Genomic DNA, 21,590 nt, shown 5'->3' with positions numbered 1-21,590 from the left:
CCAGAGAGCAATTATCATTCCTTTAATGGTCAGTCTTTTTCCTTCTGAAGAATGACTCCTAATATTACTTAAGTTAAATTTAAAATCTGAATAAATTAAGGTCTAACCTTGATGAATCAAGATATTGGTTCATGTAGTGAAACTCATCATACACTTTACTTTTAAAACACCGAACATTTAATTGAGTTATTATCTTAAATGGAAAAATTCTGGTTATGTTGGAAAAGCCAGAATAGCTATTTCCTAAGAGTGAACACACAAAATGACAGAAATAAATCTGAAAATTACATTGTCAGTAGTTTTGATTTCAGATTATGTTATTTGCTGGATTGCTCCCCCAAGAATTTTCTCCCACTAGGTGGCATGAACCTGCGGCTACGTCTACATTTGCCAAGTTTTTGCGCTGTCAGTTTCAATGGTGATAGTGAACCGTTAAAGAAATGTGCTGGTTTGTGTACTCACTTACTTCCACAGGCATCAGAGAGTGTTTACATTTGCAGCACTTCCATCGTGGATGAGAGCAGTGCACTGAGGGCAGCTATCCCACAGTGCAGCTCTCTCCATTTTGGCTATAGGTCTTGTGGGAAAGGGTGGGGTCAGTGCAGGATTCAAGCACAAGATCACTTGCTCCGTGGAGCAGCCATGGTCACTGGGCCAGATGAGCACTTGCAAACAAAACAGGAAGGGGAGTTTCAAAGTTCCCGAGGCTTTACAGGGGGAGGGGCGGACATCTGTTTACCTGGCATCAGAGCAGCAGAGCTCCTGGCCAGATTGGTCACCCTAGCGACTGTGGGACATCGTCTGGAGGCTAAAAGCTGTTTATATAGGAAGAACATGTCTCCACTTGCAGAAGGATCAGTGGTAAGAACTGTACGCCTCTCGTGGAAGTGGTTTTCTGTTTGCAGTGAAACTTCTGAGTTTCACCGCAAAAAGTCACTGGCAAGTGTAGATGCTCCCGTGGTTTTTGCACAAAAAAGTGACTTTTTGTGCTTTAAATGGCAAGTGTAGACATGCCCTGCATTGTTAATACATAAATCTGCTTTGCACTATTCTGTATGCATTTGAGATATTACATCAAACAACATCCAATTCTGTTTCCAGTCCTGCTCTCTGGAATATGTTCTTTGGTTGTTTATTATTCCCTATAAAAACAATATATCAACCTCATACTAGTGTAAATTGTGTGTAAAATGCTTTAAGTGTCTACACATGATACAGGGCAATGGAGAATCACACCCATGAACCTAAATTTTACATAATTTTACACAAACAGACCAGAAAAACAACAAGGAGTCTGGTGGCACTTTAAAGACTAACAGATTAAAGACTAATCTATTAGTCTTTAAGGTGCCACCGGACTCCTTGTTGTTTTTGTGGATACAGACTAACATGGCTACCCCCTGATACTTGTCACAAACAGATCAGGTACATTTCTAGAGCATACCAATATCAATGCTCTGAAGATAAGACAAACATTTATCTGATTTTTGGTATGGGTTATGGGAGAGTTCTAAAACTGGCAAGAGGACCTAATAGCCGTCTGCAACTTCAGTAAATGATTTAAAAGCATAAAGGCACAAATCCTGATTCCAGCACTTAGTTCAAGAAGCAAAGTATCTGTAGGGAGTTCTATAGAGCAGAAGGGAAGAAATTCTGCCTGACAGAACATGGAACTACTTTGCTACCCATGACTCATAGACATGCCTATCTCAAAGGGAGAATAGCCAATGGATTCACCGGCCCGACCCTCTCTGCCCTCACCTAAATCCCCTCTATGGCAGTGCTGAAGGGGTCCTGGCACCCTGCCCTATTTTCTAACCCCAAATCCCATACAGTATACATACCAATTCCACTGCAATCAGCGCCGTTTCTGGTTGTGTGCTTGTATGCCCTACAAGACCATATAGAAGTTAGTCTAATAATAGATATTACCTCACACTCCTTTTCTCTCTCATAGCCTCATATCAACATACCTACAGCAACGCTGCAAAAAAAACCAAAAGCGCACACAGAGCAGACAGATGACCTAAATCTTAACTGGAATAGGCAACCCTCTGTAATGATAAATAAATTTCTGTGCTGTGTTTTGACTATGAGCTTCACTAAGTTATATAGCTAGCTAATTTAAACATAAAAGTGACTAACTTTTCAACTCTCAGTCCTCATATTCTATGTATTGCTGCTTGCTGGAACGAAGCTCTGGTCTCAAAAGTGACAAGACTGTCTACTAAACCACTCAACCATTTCCCCAACAAACTGGCTTCTCTTCCTTGCAGTGAGCCTCATCATTAATTCCAAATCATTAAGACATTCTCTTACATGAATTCCACAGACACTCATTATAAAATAAAATTAAGGACTATGCCCACCACCACATATAAAATCATATCAATACCACTTCTTCCAGATGCCACTAGGCTGATGTTCCCCTCTAGTGTTCTTTCACACATACCTCCAGAAAGACAGTGAAGAAGTTTTTAAAAGATGCTGAATTTAAATGGAAAACAGATTCACATAATTTTGATGCTATCACAAAAATCAATATCCACTGTGCTTTATACTCTGTATTCAAATTTTTTAAAAGCTCTGGACTCACATTTGGGCCTAGATTATCAAGAAAAATCAGCTACCAATTAGGCACCAACTATCACAAATGGGAGCTGCTGGGGGCTGTGCACTTTTGAAAAACCAGTCCTTTATTTAGGTTCCTAAAACGGTAGCTGAACTCTTTGGAAAATCTTCTCCATTTTGGTGGAAGGCAGATGTGGAGGAAGCAAAAGGACCTATTGGGATAGACTTTTAGCTGATGTAAATCAGAGCTACAGTAATTAATACCAACTAAAATTGTGGGGCCTATATTGTTTTCAAATTATCACACTGAAGATTCAATTTGGGTCTCTTCACCCATCTTTGAATACACAACCTCCCATCAATGTTAATCAGAGTTACACACTCACATGGATGGAAAAACTGACCATACATCATGTGAGACAGGTTGGAGGATGTTATATCAAATTGCTTTCAATGCTGAGTGCTTTATAAGACTCCCAATCAAAGAAAGAACCCTTCTTTTAAAATTAATCTGTTTGCTAAAAACCAAGCAGTAAGATTATCTTAAACAGTGTTTCATATATTCATTGTGCTATATTAGGCTTGTCTCACGTAATCCACTCCAAACATTTTTTTAAATTTCAACAATTGTTCTGCAAAATCTCTCCCACTCCCTCCTCTTTAAAGTTTCTCACATGTCAGGAATCTGATGTAAGTCTCACGATTGCATATTTTATAGCTCAGTTATGCATCACTATTACTGAGAACTGGGAACAAAATAAACCCAGTAATACCTGATTTATCTCAGTGCTCTCGCAGCTCTAGTGGGAAGTTACAGCTGCTGACCAAATTTAACTTTTATAGTGCATTCTGCCATATGAAATAGAAATAAAGATAGAGAAAAGTCAGCAGGATGTAGAATTGGGAGGGGAATAACTGCTCACCGGATCACTATGCTAAGTATACTGAAAATATGTACAACACATTATTAGACCTACATTCTCAACTAAAACATTTGAGGATAATAGATCCTTCACTTTGTTTACTTCTTAATATGTCATTTAGGGCTTAGCAAAACTAGATTAACAGAACCCAGGTCAATAGAAGAGTGTAAAAGGGTATCTTAAACAGTTGGGGTTATATAGCTATATATAAGTAATGTTGTCTGGGGGATAGGAAACTGAGCCAAACCTGGGTTCTACTTTCAGCTCTGCAACTGACTTACTGTGTGAGACTATGGACAAATAACTACCATTGTACTTCATTTTTTCCACATATATAATGATTCTTTGTAAAGAACTTTGAGATCTATGCTTTGGCCAGTTGAGCTTGAAGATGACCTTGGCGAGCTTCTCTATGAACTTGTATCGGGGTATGGAAGGTTTGAGAGCAGGTGATAATTAGGTTTGATGCCTCTAGGACGAGTTCACTTTCATACTGGCTGGACTGCTGCACGTTAAAAAGGGAAAGGGAAGATTTCTTCACAAGATAGGCACCAGTTGCTCGTTACTCTCTTTTATTAACCAGAAAGGGCAGGGATCAGAATCACAAATTTTGCATTGAGTTTTGTTAAGGATGTATAAATACTTCCTTTGGTGTGAATGGGCTAAACTCAAGGAATGATGGCAGGCTGATGGTTTGCTGGCATGAGATCAGATTTATACAGCCTGAGTATCCTTCCTAAATGCAGATGATCTTTTCATTGAAGGAAGAGGATCGTTCATTGCATCTGTTGTTGGGTTCTTTTGTGGACTGCAGGCAGTCAGGGTTGATGAAGTAGATTACCACACAGAACAGTTCCTTTGGGCATGATTCAATGGCTTCTATGGAGACAGAGAGGAAAGTTATCTTGGTCTGTAATACAACTTCAGTATTGGCTTGGAGAAATTCTTTATGTTTCACCCTAAGTCTTGGGTAACTTAGCCAGATTTCCACCTGCAACTTTGGGGGACCTCAAATTGCAGCAGGAATTTTGCATTCCTTTTGCCAGATACAAAATGTACTCCCTACTGGGGACAAGGTGTGCGTAGGATCAGAAGAGTGGGCTAGTCATGATCCTCCCTGCCTTCATTTTATTCCCAATGGGAAACCAAACTCTCTTCATTAGGTTACCCTATCAGAATATCTGCACTTCCCAGCCACACTCTGTGGCCCTACACAGGTGAACAAAGGTTGGTGCAGGCTTCTGTTCATGAGCCTTCTTTGATCACTGGCAACACAAATCCATGAATGAATCAGGCTTGTATTCAGTTCAGACCATCTACTAGTATGTATAATATACACTTTTACACTAGTAACAGTTAAAGGCCAGATTTTGCACAGCCCTGAGTTGGTGAAAGAGGTGGCAGAGATGCTACAGGGAATCCTTCCTCCTTGTACATCTGTGTTGCAGTCAGCCAGAATCCCAGTGTGTGAACTCTCTAAGCAAAAGATGCAGCAAATGATTGGGCAGCCAAAGGTGACAGACACCCCTAAGGGAGAATGACCAAGTGGAAGCAAGGGCAAACATGTTGGGCCAGATCCTCAGCTAGTGAACAACAGGCATAACTCCTGTGATAAAAATGGAACTGTGTCACTTTACACCAGCTGTGGGTATGGCCCATACAGTTATTTGAGTTAATTATGCAAGGCATTGAATTGCATAGAGAAGACAAATAGGCTGAATTTTTTACTCCACCTGATAATATGTAGACAAGCCTACAGATCTAGTGAAATTACAAATCAACAAACTGAATAGATTCCTAATACAGAAATATTTACACCTTGGATAATCAACCCTTAAAACTTGCTGCTATTGAAATGTTTCAGAGTAGCAGCCGTGATAATCTGTATTCGCAAAAAGAAAAGGAGTACTAGTGGCACCTTAGAGACGAACCAATTTATTTGAGCATAAGCTTTCGTGAGCTACAGCTCACTTCATCGGATGCATTCGATGAAGTGAGCTGTAGCTCACGAAAGCTTATGCTCAAATAAATTGGTTCGTCTCTAAGGTGCCACTAGTACTCCTTTTCTTTTTGCTATTGAAATACACACCTTAGTACGAGACAAAACCATTTATATACATATATGCATATCATCCCCATCTATAGTTACACTTGCTAGACTATCTATTATAAGAGTCATTATTCTTCATGTTTCAGATCATAAGATTGGAGTTGAGAAAAAAAAATCTTCCATAGAATAGTTCACAATTGTTCAGGTGCATGGTGGGTTATTTTGCCTTCCGTTAAAACAGTGGCTCTCAAACTTCTGTACTGGTGACCCCTTTCATAAAATATCAGGATTGGAAGGGACCTCAGGAGGTCATCTAGTCCAACCCCCTGCTCAAAGCAGGGCCAATCCCCAATTTTTTTTGCCCCAGATCTCTAAATGGCCCCCTCAAGGATTGAACTCACAACCCTGGGTTTAGCAGGCCAATGCTCAAACCACTGAGCTATCCCTCCACCCCAACACATAGCAAGCCTCTGAGTGTGGACTCCCCTTATCAATTAAACACTTTAATATATTTAACACCATTATAAATGCTGGAGGCAAAGCGGTGTTTGGGGTGGAGGCTGAACCTCGCGACCCCCTGAGGGGTCCCGACCCCCAGTTTGAGAATCCCTGCTTTAAAGCATCTAGTCTAGGTCTCTGTCAAAAACTGTCTATTGGTCTAGATGAACTATAACAAAATTTCATTTTAAAACACTAAAGCATCTGATGTACAAGAATGTAACAAAGTAAAGCTCCTGAAACCAGCAAATCTCTATTTTTAATCTCGAAAATATGGTCTATACACAGCCTGAAGTGTAATGATGCAAGCAGTGCCTCTGTTGTAAAGTCGTTCAGATTTTTATTCAATAACGCCAGATTCGTTTAATCACAAGCATCATACTTCAAGAAGTGGAACACTGCAGACATATTGTAATTGCTCAATATGGTACTCTCTACAGTCTCTCCTTTTTTTCTAATATTGCCTATGTCTCCCAAACACTTTCTTCCTACCACTTCAGCAAACATGAATGAATAAATTCACAGCCATACACTTCATGGTATGCATATACATTACAGAATTCATTGGGACTTTATCTGAACTTTAAGTACAAGCTGAAGCATACCCTTCCTGAACAGGGATGCTTTCCTTAACTGGGGCAATAGACTGCGTGTCTAACTGCAGTAAATATGTGACTTACCATGTACTTACAATGGTTTTCCCTGGAGCTGCTGTGTAATTATTACACAGTTGCTACAGAATACTGCAATATTTTACCATAACTATGTGAATAACTCATGCTTTTATAGCATTTCATTTACTTATCAGAGGTAATTTTAAGAGTTACTGAAGGCTGTCATTTATTAACCATTTAGATTACTACAACTTTAAGGATATAGCTGTAGATTGACAAAAGGTGCCCATCATATAGTATCTGACCATGTATTCAATAACTTTAAAATGTATAATTCAGTGAACAATGCCAACATTAACGAGCTCCCATGACAGGATTAAGCTGTACTGGCCACCAACCATCACCCTTCTCAGGTGAAAGCCTCAGTAGACAGACGGACCCTACCACATATCCTGAAGGTCAACAGACTCTGAGATCTGTGTGAGAAGCAAATTCCTGTGCAAAGAAAGCCTGCAACTATGCTCCAGATACTGAAATATTTAAGACTTCTGTAAGAACACCCCAGAAAATTTTAATTGTCACAGTATTGAAAATATTTCATCTCAACCACCAAACCCCTGATTTTTAATCAGACCCAACATTTGAGGCTATAGCTAAGTAGTGTCCCTTAAATATTTCAAGGGAGTGTTTTTACCAATAATCACAGAAGTAAGGATTGCACATGTATGATGTGCTGTCCACTCTGACAAAAGAGAATTACATAATTCATGTATTTTTTTTCAAAATGCAAACCCGATTCACAAGAACTTAACATCATTCAAATAAAACCAATCTGACTCCAGAATATTTTTCTTAAGGTCCAAGGGTGCACAGCATATGATCTGCAGTCTCAAGAGTATACTTAAGGTAGAAGTATAGTAGCATGAAGTCCACTAATATTCCTTTGATAGGGTCAAGTCTACCACTGTAAAGCCCACTTTGAATGCAGTATATTATGATGCTTTCTTTTGACCAGAGACACAATGTAATGATATGAGACTTTTCATAGCGTAGCATTGATGTTTCCTGAGCTCAATGAAAATCTTTTTCCTGGTTTTCCACCTTTTTTCACTTCCACTGTTACTTGTACCTCCCCTTTGTCTTAGACATCTACTTCTCTTTCACCTTGCTCTTCCTGTCACAAAGTCAGCCAAGCAGTTTCCTTTGAGATGAATGTTAACTATTTGTATGTTACCCACAAGATCCTGGTAGCTAATGCTGAGCATTTGTGATGACCTCAGTCTTCTCCAGCTCAGAATCTGATATGGTAAAATAATCAGATTAAATCACCTGAGGTTAATTTGAAATTTTATTGTACTGTCTGGTGATTGCAGATTACACAAATTTAATACTTATTATATAGGTCCACAGATACTTTTAAAAGGAATATAAATGGAAAAAATGGGAATTAAGATGGAAAAAATACTAACAATCCCTGAAACTTAGTCTTGTTAAAAAACTTAAATTGTATTGCTGGGAAAGAATCTTGCTTTCAAGTAAGATTTAGTCTAAAAAGCTCTAGATTTGGCAAAGGCCAACCACATAGCAGACATAATGTACTATACTTAGTATTTGGAAGAGAGAGACAGCTGCTTGAAAACTCCATGCTGACTTGTCAGGGAAGTGCACAGGTGATGGCTATGTAGTTAGCCATACACATTGTCACTTCTCCTCATCAGGGAGCAAAATGTTTGCCAAGAACAGAAGAGAATACAATGGGAACACACACAAAAATATACAATACATGTCTTCAGACTGGATCTGCAAAGATGGACAGTCAACAAAATAGAGAGAGATACAGGAAAGCTGTTTCAGACACCAACAGCTGCAGAAGAGAGAACCGTTGTATTACCAGGATGGGACTGTGAAGATGGATAAAAGGTCAGAGGCCAAATGAGTGAAGACAGTAAAGAAAAAACCAGAGAGAGAGACGGGGAAGAATTTGTGTGGTAATTTGTTGCAAGCCCATTGAGTGTTTTAAGAACAAGAGGACAATTTTGAAACTGAACCCTGAAACTAATGGAGGGTTTTGAAGATGGGGTGATATAGTCATGCTTCCTAGCAGGCTGCAACAAAATTCAGCTTCAAACAGGTATTCAGCCAAAATTCTGGTATTTGGCCTCAGAGGAATTATTTTTCAAATGGCTATTCTTCAAAGCTGACTTGGTAGGAGGACACATGCCTCCTTTCCCCTGGAACATGGCTAAGCTTGGCTGCTTCATCGCCTCCATTCTGATGGTCAATTCTGATAGTAGCTCAGTGTGGTTTAAAGGAAGAGGGAGTGATTATGCTGAAGCTCTGTTCTCTTCCCAACCCTCTTCTGATACTGGCCACCTCTGCCTTGTAGCTAAGTCCAATTTTTCTTCTCCTAAGAAAGCTGCTGGCCTCATTCCTCACTCACTTCTGCAGTGTTTTTAAACTAGTATTTTGTCATTAACAACGAGGTTTGCTTAAGAGAGGCAGTGATGAATCTATCCATCTAGACTTAATTATAGCCATAACCTTCTAGCTCAATAGTTCTGCAAAAGATCATTAAGAGCAAAGGTCTTTATGATTTCCAGAGTGCTAAGTCTGCATCATACTTTAAGACACACATCATCTTTTTCAGAAGAGATTTAATTGCCAATACGTCTTTATAGAAAATGGGAGAATAACCTTTAATTATTAGTAGGATCTTGGAACAGAAATTTCAGGACAGCTGCTTAATAAAAAGTAGTTGGTCTCTCCGCAGGAATCTGCCACCATGTATTATGATGACATAAGTAAGATATTAACAAAACAAAATAGGGAAGGTGGCATCTAATTAATCATATGCTTTGTGAGGTTATGAGTCTAACTTGTTTTTGATTACTAATATATTCTTGCAATAAATGATCAGATATGTTACGTGTAACTTTGACTAATTTCTATTTAACTTTTCTGATATTTCACCATCCCAGAAATTAGATATTCAGTACACCCCACTTGTTTAATGCATGTAAGAATGTGTGGGCAGCTGTATTTTGAAGTTTGGAGACTTGGACTTTGGACTAAATGAGGAATGAGATGCACGTTTAAAAGCAGGAGAAGAGGAAGACATGGATGAGTGTGAAGGGGTGTACGAGGTCCATTGAGGCCCCCTGCTGGAGGCCTCAAAGTCCTACTACACCCCTCCCCAGAAAGGGAGCAGTGAAGGTGGGTCCTCCAGGCCTCCCTAGAGAGGCTGCAGGGAAGTAGCCAATCAGAGCACAGTAGGCCAAGTTAAAAGGAGTTGCAGGACCTGAGCAAATCAGTTCCTGGCTGGGACCAAAGGGTGAGGAAGACTTGAAAGGCTGTGAAATGCTCCAGGGGAGGAGGCCTGGGAGAGACCCTCTTCAAACAGGGAACAGACTGAGAACTTCAGCCCTGAGGTAAGGGTGAAGTGGAAGGGGCTACATAGGAAGTGGCCCAGGAACACCAGTAACTATTATAGAAAGCAGCAAGTGACTGCTATTTATAAGGTTGCTTGGTCAGGACCTAGAATAGTGGGCAGGTCAGGGTCCCCTCACTGCCCATTGGCTTAGTGGCCACAGCGCTGAGAAGGGGACAAGTTTCATTTAGAAGTCGAAGTGAAGGGAAGGACTTAGGGAGGAAGTCCTGGGGGCACTGCTGTATAACAAGGCAGGGACGGACTTAAAGCTAGCCCAGGAAGTGCTGAGAACTGAGCCCAGAGACAGGGCTGCAGACATTACCAAGGGCATAGGGACAAGCCCTGTTGGACCCTTTACCCCAGAAGGGGTTTGTTCGCACATGTGTTGGACTGTGCGACTTAGTCAGAGGTCGGAGACACTGAAGATCTGCCTGACAAGGACAACAGCTAACAGGGGGCACCGCAAGCAAAGAGAGTACATGTTTGCATCAGGCTGACAGAAGATGCTCACGAGAGGTGAGTGCACACCGTCACAATAAGGATACTAGACGTATATTGTGTTGATCCAGTGGGCACATGGATAATATTCTGAAAGTGGTGACAGGTTTACAGACAGGTATGTGGGAGAATGAAAATTTAAGAGTGACACTCACCTGATGTTCAGAGTAAGCAAATAGGAGACCTGAACTAAAGAGAAAGTTGCGCCAGAGTAGTCTCCTCTTGCCCAAGAGCAGTCTTTTAGACTTAAGAATGAATAGTGCTATAATAAGAGCTAAGTATTTATTATTATTATTTATTATTAGGAAAGCAGTGTGACTAGATGACTAAGGCACGAGACTGGAAGTCAAGAGACTTCAGTTCAATTCCTCGGCTCCTGACCTATTGTATGCTGTTGAGCCAAGTTACATCCCCTATCTGTTCCTTGGTTTTCCCACCTGTAAAATGGGGATTATTACACAGTGTGGGTGAAGCACGTTGAGATCTCTCTATGAAAAGTACTATGTAACAGCTATTCTATTTATATTCGAGACATTTAGCTGAAGAAATTTAGATAGTGTCAAATTCATTTGGATAGAACAGGCACTAAGAGAAATCAAGAAGAAGTAGTGGAGTAATTAAAAAGTGTCAAAAGACATATCAATTATCACTGTTTTTTCTTCTTCAAGTGCTTGCTCATGTCAATTCCATTCTAGGTGACTCACAAGCAGTATCAATGGAGGTGGGCTCAGAGTTCACGGTATTGCAGCTTGCAGCACTGCTCTGCCAAAGCCAGCTTGTCTCGAGCTTCCTGGGTAAGTGTATAATGAGACGTGAATATGTGGACAGATGACCAGGTAGCGGCCTTATAGATCTCTTGGATTTGTACCTGTGCCAAGAAGGCCGCTGACAACGCTTGTGCCCTAGTCGAGTGTGCTGTCACAACTGCTGGTGGAGGCACCTTCACCAGCTCATAGCAGTAGCAGATGCAGGCCGTGATCCTGGACGAAATCCTCTGAGCAGACACTGGGCCACCTTTCATTCTGTCTGCCACCACAACGAAGAACTGTGTTGACTTACAGAACGGCTTTGTTCTATCTACGTAGAAGGCCAACGTCCTCCTGACGTCCAGGGTGTGTAGCCTGTGCTCCTCATATGTCACATGAGGCTTTGGAAAGAAGATGGGTAAGCATGAACTGAAGTATGAAACTGGGAAACGACCTTGGGCAGAAACGCGGGGTGCGGTCGCAGCTGGACCTTATCCTGGTAGAAGACTGTATAGGGCAGCTCCGAAGTAAGCGCCCTGTTCTCGGACACCCAGTGGACCAACTTCGCAACCAGGAATGAAACCTTCCAGGAGAGAAGCAGGAGAGAGCAGGAAGCCAGAGGCTCAAACGGAGGCCCCATGAGCCTCGACAGCACGAGATTCAGGTCCTAGGTTGGGGGACGGGATCCCAGAAGTGCGGGTAGAGACGCTCCAGACCTTTCAAAAACCATGCCCCGTCCAGATTGAGATAGCAATTTAAGGTGCTGACTTTGATCTACAAAGACCTAAATTAGCTGGGACTTTGCTGCTTTAGAGGCCACTTCTCTCCCTCAGGCCATATTGGCAGAGGCATTCAAGTTGGCTCCCCTCAATTTAAGAGAGGGGGCTGGAATTAGAGCATTCTGTGAAAGGAGCCCTCGCTCTGGAACAAGCTTTCACCCCTTGAATGAAATAGCCACGGTCCCTTGAGAGCATACTGCACCGGATATCAAATTACAAAGGCTGCTGTGAAGATAGGTCTTTGAGAGAAACCAGGTGTTGAGGGACAGGGAAATTTTGTTGTTCTGAAGCTGATCTAATTCTGTTTTTATAAGTTACACTAAAGGCATTTAGATGCCCCATTTTTATTTTTTTTAATAAATCTACAAATAATAGAAGATCCTGGAGATCTGTATACCAGCATTGCCTGGCCCAACGTGGAGTGATCAGAAAGATCAGACAAGGCAAGGCCAGAGTCATTCTTATCACCAATGAAAAGAAGAGTGAAAAGAGATACAGATGTCCGCTCCAAACCAACAAAATCAGATTTGTTACTGAGTTCCCTATTCAACTCTGCTGTGAAGCAAAAACAAGGTGAGTTTCCACTGCTGCTTGTGGCAGAGAAGACAGGTCTACCATGGACAGCTTCAAAAACCACTTGCGCTGTAACAATTTGTCTGTCTACATACATGTTTAGTGGCAAGTTAGAAGGCCACAGGAAATATCCAGTCAGCCAAACACCAGTCTCAGAAGACTGCCACTTTCCAAGACAGGTACTGGGAACAAACATCCCTACTTGTTGAAGCAGAACACTGTTGCTGAGTTGTCTGGAATCTATCCAGAATGGCAGGTAAGGGTGTAATGTTGCAGGAAATTCTGTTGCTAAAAGAGCTTACACATATCATTCCGGTGTAGGCTTCTAAGAACGTCTAAGCCATGATACATTTTTAGTTATTTAAAATGGTTCTGAATCTGTATGTATAAAGAAAATAGCTTCTTTAGAGTTATGTTGGTGACACCGAGTCCCAAGTTACACAGAGCATTGGCTATTATTAGATCATAAGATGAAGCTGGAAGAACACTAGAATTATTTGAAGCTGTTTAAGAATCCATTTAATAAGTACACTGTGTAACAGCAGGGTATAAAAGTTATAGAGCTAAAGATAGCACATGAACAATAAACTGCACATACAATGTTATTTCCAGAAATCCTTGTCCAGAGCCTTTTCCCTTTAGATAAGAAGGCTCAACAGACTAGTCTGAGTTGTTTATCCACTTCAGGTACTCATAAATGCAGCTTTCTAAGTCCTCTCTCTGCTCAAGTTGTATCAGGTTAGAGGCTAAGTTTACAAAATGGCAGCTCGTCTATGGATCAGTCTAAACTGAGACACAATTTTGAAACTCATAATATATGGTAATAGTCCTATCACATTCAATTATTTCAGCTTTCTACACTAGCTTTCAGGATTTATTTCTATTATTACCTACAATTGTTGATCTAGCTATTATTACCTCAAGATACAATGAAAGAAAACAGCATTGTCCTCCCAATGGAATCCTCAAAAGTGGCAAAGGTTTCCAGGGGAACCAACACACTACATTGCCGTAACTTCTTTTTGCAATTAGGGCAGATCACTCTGATGTCACATTCCCTCCAAGTCAGTAAATTAGGTAACACGGGGACAACCAAAAGGTCAAATCCTTTGGCAGCACTAAATTTTGTCTTTTCCCATTTTCTGCTATTCTTGAATAAGTTTAGTTCTCCAGTTGCAGGTAGTGGCAGAGATTCCATCATTAAGGCACAAGAGAAAACCACAATAATTTTGAAATGTTCAAAGTATTTTTCTTTTCATAGAATCATAGAATATCAGGGTTGGAAGGGACCCCAGAAGGTCATCTAGTCCAACCCCCTGCTCAAAGCAGGACCAATTCCTAGTTAAATCATCCCAGCCAGGGCTTTGTCAAGCCTGACCTTAAAAACCTCTAAGGAAGGAGATTCTACCACCTCCCTAGGTAACGCATTCCAGTGTTTCACCACCCTCTTAGTGAAAAAGTTTTTCCTAATATCCAATCTAAACCTCCCCCACTCCCTGTTTTCACTCCCTGTTTATACCACTACTTCACAAAGGCAGGCCAGAAACCTATTTCTTCACTAAAGTTATTTTCTTTCATCACATGATGCACATATTGGTCTATTGTAGGGTTTCTTGAGAGAGCTGCGTTGCTTGCATTTATTTTATTTTTAAAGAAAAAGAGCAGAGTTTCTTTTGAAAACCTAAACCATGATCCAGATATGAAGAATTATATGGACTTTATATATTGAAAATTAAGAGGTAGAGCATGCAGAAATCTCAGTCCTCATGTTTCTTTAAATAAAAGAGAAGAAAAATGCATGGTTAAACATAAACAAAACGGAGGTGGTGAACTGCCTTTCACTGTTAATGGAAGAGATACCCATATGATATCTAATTCAGTTATTAATCGGAACAGATTACTTTGATCTTATGTGAGGCAAGCAAAACATCCACTGACCAAGCATTTAAGATTTGTGTCGCAAAATTTCTGAAGGAGAATTGAATCAAATTAAAAGATAATGCTGTAACATGGTTAGCCTTTGAAATGCAATGACAAGGTAATAAATCAGGCAAAATGCAACTGAAAACACTGATCTAACACAAAAGGCAATTACTTGAAAGCACTATCCATCTCAGACATGTCTAATAGGTTTCCTGAGCATTTATAAATAAAAATGTGGGCATGTTTTAGATGCAAAGTTGAAAACAAAAAGTAATCTAGAGTCTAAAGTCCTTAGAGTAAAACACCAGGTGGAACAAAGTGAATAGTACACCACACATCATATAAACAAAGCTACTTCTAAATGTCAGCATTAGGGAGACACTATTGGCTATCATTAGATATTAAATCACAAATGCCAAAGTCAATACCAAAATAATTCACAGTTGAACAACAGAGGCCTAAAGATAAAATCTTGCTCTTCCATGCGATGGCCGTGCAAGGCGGGGAAGAGGAAAAATGCTGGCTGTGCACTTCATGATCCTGCCAGTGCAACTCAGGATGGCTTAGGAAGGTTGAGGCAACACACTTTCTAGTTCACTGCTGCTTTGACCGAGATTAGAACATAAACCCATCTATCAAATGGCGAGTGCACCATATAGAATCCAGGGAGGTGGAGGACTGGTTACACTCCTTCATGACAGCACTAAGTGTATCCTGCCCATGGAGGTACTGGCAAGAAGGTGAAGTTGAATCCTCTTTTTCCAAAAAATGCACTCCAAAACAAAACAGGGCAGGATAGAGCTCAAAATTAATAGCTATCACAATTACAAAATGAAATCTGGCACTCCAGCTCGGAGGAATATTTGCTGTCCAAAAATTCTAAACAACTTATTCATTGTCATCTCTGATTGGATCATTTTGAAATATTGTGATAACACTTTATACAACTGGACCAAATTCTGCTCTCACTTTTGTGTGCTACTTCTTAAAGCATTTAATTCATATTCTTCATTTTGCAGAAGAACGTAAGCATATTGGACAGAATGCTCAGATTATAAAAAATATTTAAATAGAGAGTGAACATTTTTGCTTCAATAGCCCCAATTCCTCCCCTACTAACAGAAATATACCTTCTCTCAGGAATCCCTTTCTCTCCCCTTGCTCCTCCCCAAAATGTAACATTCTACAATGATCCATAATGTAACATATCAAAAGAAATACTGCATGATACAAGCACAAAAGGCAAACCACAGGACAACAGTTACTCAGGAAACCACCTCCTAGTAGTGTGCTGAAACATGCCTGACATTTAAAAATAAACATTTTAGCACTGAGCAAAATTCCATCCCGAGGCACCACAAACCAAGATGAGTATTTCTACATGCAGAGTAGGTAATGTTCTCCTCTCATCACTATTTACTGTATTAAATGGCCTTTAAGTGTATTACTAATTAGACTACCCATCACAGATGGCATTACAAATTATTGCTACCCCTACTCAAATGTATCTTTATCCTTGTATTTTTTTCTTCTTTTCTTTAACTTTACACTTCAAGGATACCTATGTTTTGACAGGTTTCAGAGGAACAGCCGTGTTAGTCTGTATTCGCAAAAAGAAAAGGAGTACTTGTGGCACCTTAGAGACTAACCAATTTATTTGAGCATGAGCTTTCGTGAGCTACAGCTCACTTCATCAGATGTATCAAATGTTTTGACAGTACTTGATAAAGTCCTTCAGAGAACACAGGCATTTTAGAAGAGGGTTTAAACAGGTCAAATATTAAAGAAATGATTTCAAATTCCTTTGAAAATATTTTGTGCATAAAAACTGCTTGTATTCTTATGGGGACCGATCTCTCTCTTTAATGTACCTTTCTGTACCACCCCGTATAACTCAGGCTAGGATCAATCATTTTCTCTATATATTCTAACCATCCTCGAGATGATGCACCAAGTTTGGTCTTTTTAGGCATATTAATACAAAACTGTTTTATTTTGTTTAAACTGCATTCAAATTGCAAAGTTCAGATCTCAAAAGTGAGGATATGCCAAAATTAAGGTTGCCACGGCAACCTTAATTTGGTATTCTTGTGTATATGCACTATGATAGAAAAGTCCCATATGATGTTGGGCAAGACTCACAACAGTCTCCAAACTGCCTATGGACTTCTGCTGCCCAGAGTACACTTCAGCCCCTCTCATGCTTGTATGTCAGGGTCAGGTCTCTCTATGACCAGCTCCCAGCCCTGTCTGTCTTTGTGTAGACTTCCACCTCTCCAGAGCTCCTTACCCTTCCTCTTATGAGTTTTAGAAAGCTCTTTCTCCAGCCATCAACTCCTTCCCAAGGTTTTTCTCCTGGACCCTCTACCCTAGCCAAGCCTTTTCCAGAATCAATGAAGGTCCTGCCCCCTTCCTGATCTCTCTCTGTTATGAGTAGTGACCTCATCTGCCTTCTTTCCCAGTATTCCTTGCTACAGCCTTTAATCTCAGCTTCCCCAGAAATGCAAGCCCAGAATGCCTTGCTGCTTCAACAAAGTCAGAGTTGAACTGAGCCATAAGCTAGCCTTAAAGGGCCCAAAACACTGACTTACAGGTCCAAGGATCCTCTTGTGGTTTTGTGAGGGGCAGAACTAATAAGGAGGAATAAAATACCCAACACTAACCTTACCCAGTGTCTGCCTGGGATGGGGGCAGGATGAGGTTTAGCTAGTTGAAGCTCAGTCCACAGAAGAACTGAGGTGATCCTGGTTGACAAAGGCATGTGGATAACACCTGTCCCTTAACTTGAGGTGTGTGTCCATCTCTTGTTGTACAGGTTTGAACTATATGGAACCTAGTTGGAAGATCAGGTTTCAGCCATATTCAGGATGTTTTTTTATCATTTATGCACCATCAGGAGGCTGTGACGGTTTCTTATAACTGCAGATATTGTAACAGTCTTCCATACCTTTGTCAGCTCAAGATTACATTGCTTGATGTACAGCAACATCTTATAACCAACTGAAACTGAACTTGGTGCAGGGTTCAGGTGTCTGTTTCTCATATGGGAGTATCATGCAGTGAGTCTATTATACCGGTATTCCAGGATCTGCACTAGTTGCAGACTATTAGTTTTCAGGTGAAATTTGAAAAGGTGTTTTTGATTTCTAAATCTCTACATGCCTGTTGACCTTCATACTTGTGGGACAACCACTCTGCGCTGACAAAGCTTGAGCTGAAGCACTTGTAGTATAATAGAGGGTGAGCTGCTGGCAAGGTGTTCTCTGTGAGGACATTTCAGCTTTTTGTGTTTCTCAGCCCTATTTAAAGAAGTCCAAATTTTATGATCTTTAGGGCCTGTTTCAAAGCTCAACTTTTCCCCCTAGCATTTGTGAAGGTGGAGAATTTTAAGATGGTTAGTGGCAGAAAAGGGGGGGTGTTTCAATATTTCATTTGCCTGTCAATTGCCAAAGTTAAGTCATAGTGATTAGATTTTAGATATAAGTTCTATCAAGGGCACCGAGAATGAAGAAATTGGTGCTCTTTTTCCTTTGTATAAATCTAACAGACAAAATAAAACACACCAATCCACCCTGTTATCACATATGCATACCTAGATGGCAATACGAGTTCTGTGCATTTTATGTTCCTAACTGCAAACTAATATCTACTTTAATACAGATATTTTCTAACAGTCTGTACTTGAGATTTTCTACCATGAATTCCTGCACTCCCAGCAATTTCACTAGAGCACGGGACAGAACAGAATCAGAACGTTTACAGTCAAATGCTTTAGAAGCCTTTTCAGTGCCCCCAACAGTATTTATTAGGCATTTAATAAAGTGGGCTAGTTACAACACCTCCATGTAAGCAAGGGTTATATGCTATCAAGCAGAAACTCACAGAGGAATAAGGGTTTTTAAAAATTTATTAGTAGAAAGCAAGAGCTCCAGCCTTCAGGTTACCACTGTTTTCACAGCAGGGACTCTGGATCCAGATAGTTAAAGCATAACCCAATTCTACCACAAAAGAAAAGAGTAAATACCCATGAAGTATTGATTGCATGTACATACCTCATTTTAATGTTCCAAGGCATGAGGGGGGAAGGAGGAAGAAAACAGCGAATCGCACACTATACAAATTCCCTTTTCTGTGCAAATGGCTGCCTCAGTTTCAGAAGTTCTTCCTCAATAGATTGTTCTAGTCCTATTCAGTAGAACTTCTCATATTGATTGCAAACAAATAAATAACTACACATTTCAAGTCTGCATAGCCATTCAGACTCTGCAGTCTCTGGGATCCAATAAACTGCAGTTCTCCTGCTAAAAGAGCTGCTGGATGCCAAATGTGCAACCAGGCAGCAGGGGGTCAGGCGCCCCCGACAGATATCTTGACATGTGGATCTACACACAAAAAATGTCCTCTGGGCCTCCCATAATCTACTGGCTCTGTCTTTACTTCAATCCAGTGCTTCTCATTGACATCCACAGAGGCATGCCTTTTTTGTTTTGTTTTTTTGTTAAGTACACTTTACGGTTGTTGAGGTGCTGAGAATCCTCACACATTTTTAACATGTTCATCCGCACTATCAACAAGCTATAGAAGCAAAACAGAGGGCAAAATTCAAGACTCCTCTGTCAAAGCAGCGCTTCTTGACTGTCTCCTGCTAGGCCTTTAAGCGTCTGCATCCTCCAAAAGTTGTGTCATATTAAATTTGAGAGAGAGAGAGAGAGTAGTTCTTAATTCCTTTTAAGCAAACTATGCAGTTCAATTACAGTTCTTTATAAATACACAGCCATGATAGTATTTTTTCCAATTGTGATCATCACAGTAGAAGGTTTTTAATTACATAGAAAGGGCAAAAGTTATATCAGTAAAATTCTGTTTGTAATACTGACTGATACATTTAGAAAGAATGATCACTTTTCACAGTAAATATGGTCTCAAAGAAAGCACTCTCTGAGCATAGTGATCCAGTATCAACAACTTTCCCGTAAGAATTTTATTCTGTTTCAAACATATTGCATTAAAGAAAGCTGTTCTCTCTGAATATCTGTGCAATATAGCTTTTCTCCAAATCATTCATTTTCTTTAAACACATCTCTGACAAAAGTGATATTGTCCTTTGACACTGACTCAAGTACTGGCACATTCTCTACCTGGACGTGATTCTAAAGGCAAGATTCCACATGGCCACAGACTATTTGGAAGCAATTGGTACCATTTTACTCTGTCATAGGAATATGCTGATCATGTGATCCTGTAGCTCATCATCCAGAAGAGGAAATTACAGAATTCAGCAAAGATCTGAAAACGAACATTTCCTGCTCCTTTAAGCCCTGATCTGCAGCCGACTGTAACTGTAACATCTCTGACACAGCTCCATAAACTATCTTCTCAACCTTAATGAGGTTGCCAAGCAACTAGTCCAAGTTCAGAAGAATCTGGGAAAAGATACTGAGTTCTCAGCAAGATGCAGCTATATAAAAATGTAATGGCATTCACACATCTGTGTGCAGCCTGTGAGTGCTTGAAAATATTTACCAAATAAACTGACCAAAAAGTCAGAAAAATATAAGGTTAACTCAGGGAAATAAAATACTTCAGTTCCAACTATGTTTTTAACCAGATTACGACAGAGGCCTCTAACAAGATGCATACATTTTGAGAGTTCCTAAATTCTGCAGGGTACATAAATTAATGGCTTCCTCTGAAATAAATGTGATGTTCTTAATAGCAAATATACAAGAATTTATGCTTATGTATGAAATGATTTAATGATGGAATACACCAGAAGTATGTGTTTTATTCCAGTATTTCTGAAGATATGTCAGTAACAAAAATCAGCCTTAAGAGAGTATGCCTGTTTGATCAGCTTTTATTCACTTAAAATCAACTCTGTAGTAACTTCTTCATACTTTAGGGGGGAATGTGTCGCATGAACACACAACCACAAGTGACAAATAAAGTACAGATATCAATTAGACACTGCCACCCAGCCAAGTGGGTCAGTCCATAAACCTAGGTTGGGGGAAGGGCCAAACAAATATTTAGAAAAAGGGGGCACAATGCATATGAAACTGTGCTGTGCTGGAAGGGCCCGTCCTAAAGGCTTTGCATGCATGCTTACCAGGGCAGTATGCATCAACGTCCAGTTTCTGTGCTGAAGTGAGCGTTGGTGAGCCAAGCTCAGACTCTGGGATTCGAGGGCTCTCAACAAACTTTGCCTTCCTCAGGGGGGCTAAGGAGAAGGAGGGGGAAGAAAGAAAGAGAGGTCAAGAGTAAGGGAAACAGCAGGCAACAGATGGAAGCACTTAACTAAATGACACACTGTGTCGGACTCATATTAAGTTACCCTTTATTTTGTGCATGCCAGAAAAAAAAAATGATCTGCATTCTTCACAAAGGAGATGGGCTTGTTCAAAAGCTACAACAAACTGCAAAGTCTTACTTTAAAGTGTGCAAGCACTGAAGCACAGTTCTTGGTTGTCTAAACACTGGCTTTTTTCCCAGCCCCTCTCTAAAATTAATCTTTTATGAGGAACAAATGAACCTGGATTCAACAACTATAGAAAGGCTAAGATCATAGAGAGGAAAACAGAGCCTGCTAAGTTTTAAGGCATTTTGAATTGTTAAATAATTAAAATGCTTCCTTTGAACAGAAACTTCAACTTCAAAATATCAGTGGCACTCAGTATCTTCTGCTCTAGGAAATTCAGTATTAAATATGAGTTATCTGACTACACAGCTTAAGAAGGAAATTGATCATGTCGCTTCTTAGCCTTGCAAGCGCAGGAGGTCCAAGAGAGTTAAAAGAAAGAAGCAAAAATGTATTTTTTTCTTTGGCCAAGATATTGCCTGAGCTGATACTGTAAGGAAACATTGACTTTTACAGCAATGTGATTTTAGCAACAAATTTGAGCTGCGAGCACTGTGAAAGGCATTAGGCTTTAGGATGTTTGTGTGTAATGAAATACAATTTATAAAAACACTTTCAATGCTGAGGTTT

The 21,590-nt window shown here is 40.2% G+C and overlaps 1 protein-coding gene across 14 annotated transcripts in view; it reads right to left on the bottom strand.

Moving 5' to 3' along the window:
* The window catches only part of TANC2 (tetratricopeptide repeat, ankyrin repeat and coiled-coil containing 2), a 713,825-nt gene that overhangs the window by 239,795 nt on the left and 452,440 nt on the right, over window positions 1-21,590 (bottom strand). For 9 of the 14 annotated variants that reach the window (XM_048830451.2, XM_048830452.2, XM_048830455.2 and 6 more), the window contains one exon: window positions 20,712-20,822. The exons of the other annotated variants lie outside the window; for them this stretch is intronic. In XM_048830451.2, coding sequence (XP_048686408.1) covers window positions 20,712-20,822 — 111 coding nt within the window. The remainder of the gene's footprint in view (window positions 1-20,711; window positions 20,823-21,590) is intronic. 14 annotated transcript variants of the gene reach the window in all.

The sequence above is a fragment of the Caretta caretta genome, chromosome 27, assembly GCF_965140235.1.
Source record: "Caretta caretta isolate rCarCar2 chromosome 27, rCarCar1.hap1, whole genome shotgun sequence".
Lineage (NCBI taxonomy): Eukaryota > Metazoa > Chordata > Testudines > Cheloniidae > Caretta > Caretta caretta.
This window is presented reverse-complemented; position numbering and strand designations above follow the sequence as displayed.